We start from the raw sequence: 5,592 nt of genomic DNA, 5'->3' as shown, positions 1-5,592 counted from the left end.
GCAGAGCCTGATCCCCTCCCTATAGAAACTGGATCACAGAGCAGCGTTCCAGCATGATAATGACCCCAAACACACCTCTTAGACAATCACTGCTTTACTGAAGAGGCTGAGGGTAAAGGTGATGGACTGACCAAGCATGTCTCCAGACCTAAACCCACTACTGACAGGGGAACATGTTTTATTGTTCTGCTCCTATTGAGAGAAGAGAACTGCTTAATCTACAGGACATGCTGCACTTGGACATAGTTTAAAATGTTATCTTTTTGCTAATGAACCTTAGAAAGACTAAATTAATAGAAAATAGATTTTAAGAATTTATTTTTTTCTTGTATGTAGTATCGATATAACAATTTAGTATCCCAATTCACACTCCATTCCAGTTGGTGGCAGTAATGCCCCAAAACATTGTCGGCCAACCGCCATTGAACGAGAAAAAGAAAAACAACCAAACAATAATGCTGCTGGCTTGTAATATGTCCTTCGTCCTGCTGAGTGCAGCGTCACACTGACAAACTTCAGCCGAGGAAGTGAGCTGTGTTGCTTTCCTGCGGAAGTGACAATACACTCAGCACCGTAGAAGCAAACAACTCACTGATTAAGGTTTTGTGAATAGTACGAACAAGTTGTGAACATATAGACACATACACAGTTTATTTTTCTACTGTGACGTGTTGATTGTGAGCACAAGGAGAAGAGGATGGGCCGTAAAGTGACCTTGTCAACATGCTCTTTAAATCAGTGGGTTCTGGACTTTGAAGGTAACACGGAGAGAATATTGAAGAGTAAGTGGATTTATTTAATTTATGTTTGCACAAAATTGGTGGTACTTTGTTTATTGTAAGAAAACAACGTTTAATGCTGTTTACTATTGATGGCGAGATGAAGCTTCATGAAGCACTGAAGCATTTCATCCAACAGTTCGACCAAGCCGATGTGCCGTGGTGCTACATTTGCTCTACTGCGACATCAAATGGGCAATATAAATAGGCAACGTGAGAACAACGTGATGTGTGAAGCCTTGAATTGACTTCAAAAACACATATATTCTGATCTGTTTATATGTAACAATGAACACACAGAGCAAAACCAATGTAGAAACACCTCAATATCAGAATTACAATTTTTTATGCAATCAACAAAAAAAATAAGTAATTTTAAACAACAGCAATAAAGCCAACTCTGACAGCCTGGTGGAAAGTTACGAGAATCACTAAAATATCATCTACTCTTCATCATGGCCAGAAAATGGAATCACTCAGCTGCAACATGTATTTCACAATAATCAATTTGTACTTTTCTGTGATTTGATTCAGAGGTTTAGAGTTGGGAGAGAAGAATTTCTCTTCAACATCTTAAACACTTCTTTAAATCCAAAACAAACTTAGTTAACAATTTATTGGAAACTCCTCAATTGTTAAATTATTTAATACAAATTTCTGATACTATAAGAAAACTTGCATCCAGATAGTATAATTTGATCCTCAGACATCACAACAGCAATCCCAGCACACAAATTGGAAACTGATCTGACCTTCTCTCCTACCTCTGCCTTTTGGATCCAAATCTGTAACAAGTTTTCTGCCACCACTAGCACAAACCTACAACTTATATATTATAAAATGATTCACAAATCTCACATCGCTCAAAGACAAATATTTAAAATGGGTGTTACCAATTGCAAAATTTGGACACAATACACTTTGAACAGCATCAACACCTACTTTCATACCATTTGGACTTGCACACCTTCAACTCTTCTGGATATCAGTAACCGAAAAACTCTCCACCATTTTGGGTTGCAGAGTCCCCATTTCAATAATTCTCTGTATACTTGGTAATCACATTGAAGTTGAAAATTTTCAAGATAAATGCAAAGATCCATTTCTTGTTTCTCTATTGCCAAAAAAAAAGAAAAAACTTCTTAACTAGAAATCAAAAAACGTCACTACATATCATCATCTGGACAAACTTTCTTACCAAATATATACATCTGGAAAGTGTTATGTTTACGCAAAAAATAAGGTAGCTGCATTTATCTATATTTCAAACCCATTTTTAGAATCCCACAAAATAGATTTAAGACCTGGAGGCATATGCCAAAAAACTAAAATAACAAAAACCCTGCATTGATTATTTAATCAAAGTCACTTTCACCCATATATATAATGGGTTTGAAATATCGATAAATGCAGTGGTGGCAATGAAATTACTTTATTTTTCTGAATGGGTTTCTGGGTAGACATAATAGATTATTGCCTAATCTCACACACCAACACACACACACATTATTTTTCTTGTACTGACCTAGTCAAAAAATTATTCTAATTAGGTTTTTTGTGTGTTTGTTGATGTATTACTACAATTATGGTGCTCCATGGTGCCTACAGTTGGCCAACTAATTATACTCTATTCGTTTGGGGGTTTTTTAATTTCTGTGTTTAGTTTTTTTTCTTTCTTGATATTATGAAAGAAAGCTTAAGCAATTAATCAAAAAAGCTCTGTAATACACAAATGATGAGGTAAGTATGGTGTAAGCGGGGGTCGCATATCAATTTGTTACATCTTTTTTTTTAACTGCATTGCACAAGATTAGGGATGCTGCATAGAGTATCAAAAGATTTAAAGCACAGCAGCACAAAAGGTGGACTTATTCTTTGGCCGACATGGACTGAGTAGATGCCTATGGACTGGTGGTGTTGTGGTTGTGTAGTGGTGTTTAATGTACTAAGGGACATTAGTACATTAATCAGAAGACCATAATATCTTTTGATATTATGGCACATAATATCAGAAGACTAGCTGCATCTCCTGGAGCTGATGTCCATAATCAGTAAAACAATACAAAAGAATAACTAACTTTCAATACCATGTATTTTAAAGAAGAAAAATTAAAGTGAACACCACATACGTAGAACCCAAAAATAAATACAAAATATATACACAGTACTGCAGTAAATATTCCATAAGAATATGCACAATGTTTTCAACTATGCAACAGCAGTTCTTAATTTCCCCACCAGTCAGCACAGTGTCCAACTGACACACATTTGAAAGGTCCATGATTTTAAAATGTCCAAGCGCAGTTTGTTGCCAACAGAGAAGAGATGAATAATAGGTTGTGTGTCTGTATGGTGAGGTGGAGGGGGAAATAGACCAGCATGGAGTGAATGTCAGGTTTTTTCCCTATTGAAACACCAATAAATATCTGAAAATGAGAGCATGGATGGAGTTAAATTAAGAATGTGACCATTTGTTTACTGTTATTACTGTTGAAGCAGGTTTTGTACAGTCTGAACTAGATTGGCGGGGAGGGTATAAAACATTAGTTTGGTCAATGTTTGAACCTGTCACAATAAGGAATCATGTGGGGTTTAATCCAGAGTCAGAAGTTAATCTATGTTTTTTTCCACACTGGATGGTAAGAAAGATAAAGTTTTTAAAATGAGTTAGAATGCAAATAGGAGTCTGTGTAGAGACTGTCCGTCTATGTAGCCCTGTGATGGACTGGCGACCTGTCCTGTGTGACCCCGCTTCTCGCCTGTTGACTGTTGTAGGTAGGCAGCAGCACTCCACACAACCATACTAGATATAAGTAGATATAAGCATGTATTTCAGCCCAGCTTCTGTCCCTGGTTCTATGAGCAAGTTGTGATGTACTGGAGCAACAGCATACTCTAGTGGGTATGACATTAGAAATAATAGATGATCGGTGGGAAAGACGGTTCCTTTTATAACCAAAAACGTTTGGTGTGAAAGACCCAATCTATGTCATCTACGAAAAGGCAAAAATACAAAATAACTAGCAAAAACACCCTTAGTTCCCTTCAAAAAACAATTGTCATAAAATATTAACATTGTTCTTTTTTGAATTTAGTTAGTTTTAATTTTGTTTGTGTCCCTTTGTTGAGATGCAAAAAAATCCCAAGCTGTTACTTTAAATAGATGTATGTATTGTTAAAGTGTGAGTGTTGTTCCACCCTGATTAAGTTAGAACATTTCTGCAGTATAATGTTTTACAAGACAATGCCCCTTGAACTTTTTCTGATTCTGTCAAGTAACAACCAGATCTTTAATGGATCTTATTGGCATTTTTAGGTCACAAACAGGAAAAGTGGAAGCAAAAGGATGATCGGTGGCTTTCAATTTTTCAATTTTCACATAAAAATCAGAAAGTTTTGGATGAATTTATTTTAGTGCAGAAATATTACAGTATAGGCAACCAGGTTTTTTTCTACATCTAAAGGCGGTAATGCATCCTGCTCCGTGTGTGTTTCTGCAGGTATCGAGGTAGCAAAGGCAAATGGAGCCAAATATCGGCTGGGTCCAGAGCTGGAGATATGGTAGGAAGAAAAACAAACCAACATCAAGTTCTGCATTAAGTACAGTATGTTCTATATTGATAAGAAGTCACCTAATCCACCTGCTTTTATAATGCAATTAATGCTTTACATGACCAACATGTCACATATAGTATCAAACCATTTTTATTTGATAACAAAAAGCTAGTGTGCTGAAACAATAGATTTTTAAGCATGGTACAGGAGTTTCCCAGTCTCTTGAGCAAGCGTTTCTACTCAATGTCAAGCAGCAACGCTATCAGCAGTGATCTTTTGTGGAGTAAATGTTATGCTCTGTGAGTGGTTGTAGCATCAGTTCTATAGTTTTTCACAAAACAGCAAACACAGTCCATGTTTTTATGTGTTTCAATCAAAAAAAAACAACTATGAATTTATACTGACCAATCAGAGGGCTTAGTTTCTGTTTTGATTTGGTTTTACTTCACTTTGCTAAAATCCCTTTTCTCTCTGTCTGGTGTGTATCTGACAGTGGGTATGGCTGTGCAGACCACTTCTATGAGTCAGACACGCTGCTTCATAGCTTTCAGGCCCTGAAGACTCTTCTGGAATCCCCGGTTACCCAGGACATCATCTGTGATGTGGGAATGTAAGTGTTATCTTGAAATAGAGTAGATGTAAAATCGCTTCAACTGTTGGACTCTTCCTCCCCAGAAACGATGCAGTATTGCTTCCTGAATAACATGGCTCAGAAAATAGGGTTGCAGTCCGTCAGTAGAACCAGCTTTATCTTCTTCACTCCATCTAGCTTCTTCATTCAAAACCACAGATAAATCGCTCACAACTTCCTCCCCTTCTGTGTATTCAGTCTTGGTTGTTTGCGGTTTGACTTGCCCTCATTGTGCCACAAGATGACGCCGGTGTTTGACCCAGTTGCTACAAACAAAAGGAGCAACACTCTGCAGTGCAGTCATATTTATAGTAGTCTACAAGAAATATTTATTATCAAAAGCTTTTGTGAACACAGAATGAAAGTGCAGTAATTCATTTACAGACTTATCTGTAAAACTCGGTTCTTCCTTCTTTGTTCAGCATATTTTTTAAACTATATATATAAATGCAATAAGAATGAAATCAAACACCATTTTCCAGTATTCCACTGGGAAGATGGAATACTGGAAAATGTTTTCCTCCATTTCTGGAGGAAAACTTAGTGGAGACCAGAGGTCGTATTAACGGAATATTTTCCGTATTTGACCGGTTATTTTTTTTAACAAAGGGAAAATTTGAAGCCTAT

The 5,592-nt window shown here is 36.7% G+C and overlaps 1 protein-coding gene across 1 annotated transcript in view; it reads left to right on the top strand.

Moving 5' to 3' along the window:
• Positions 1-470: 470 nt before the first annotated feature.
• The window catches only part of nadsyn1 (NAD synthetase 1), a 27,572-nt gene continuing 22,450 nt past the window's right edge, over positions 471-5,592 (top strand). Inside the window, exons 1-3 of the mRNA XM_015023867.1 lie at positions 471-782; positions 4,280-4,340; positions 4,828-4,944. Coding sequence (XP_014879353.1) covers positions 698-782; positions 4,280-4,340; positions 4,828-4,944 — 263 coding nt within the window. The 5' untranslated portion in view covers positions 471-697. The remainder of the gene's footprint in view (positions 783-4,279; positions 4,341-4,827; positions 4,945-5,592) is intronic.

This window comes from Poecilia latipinna, unplaced genomic scaffold (assembly GCF_001443285.1).
Source record: "Poecilia latipinna isolate Pla-1442-1.1 unplaced genomic scaffold, P_latipinna-1.0 Scaffold3434, whole genome shotgun sequence".
Lineage (NCBI taxonomy): Eukaryota > Metazoa > Chordata > Actinopteri > Cyprinodontiformes > Poeciliidae > Poecilia > Poecilia latipinna.
Note: the sequence above shows the minus strand (reverse complement) of the source record. Positions and strands in the feature narration are given on the sequence as shown.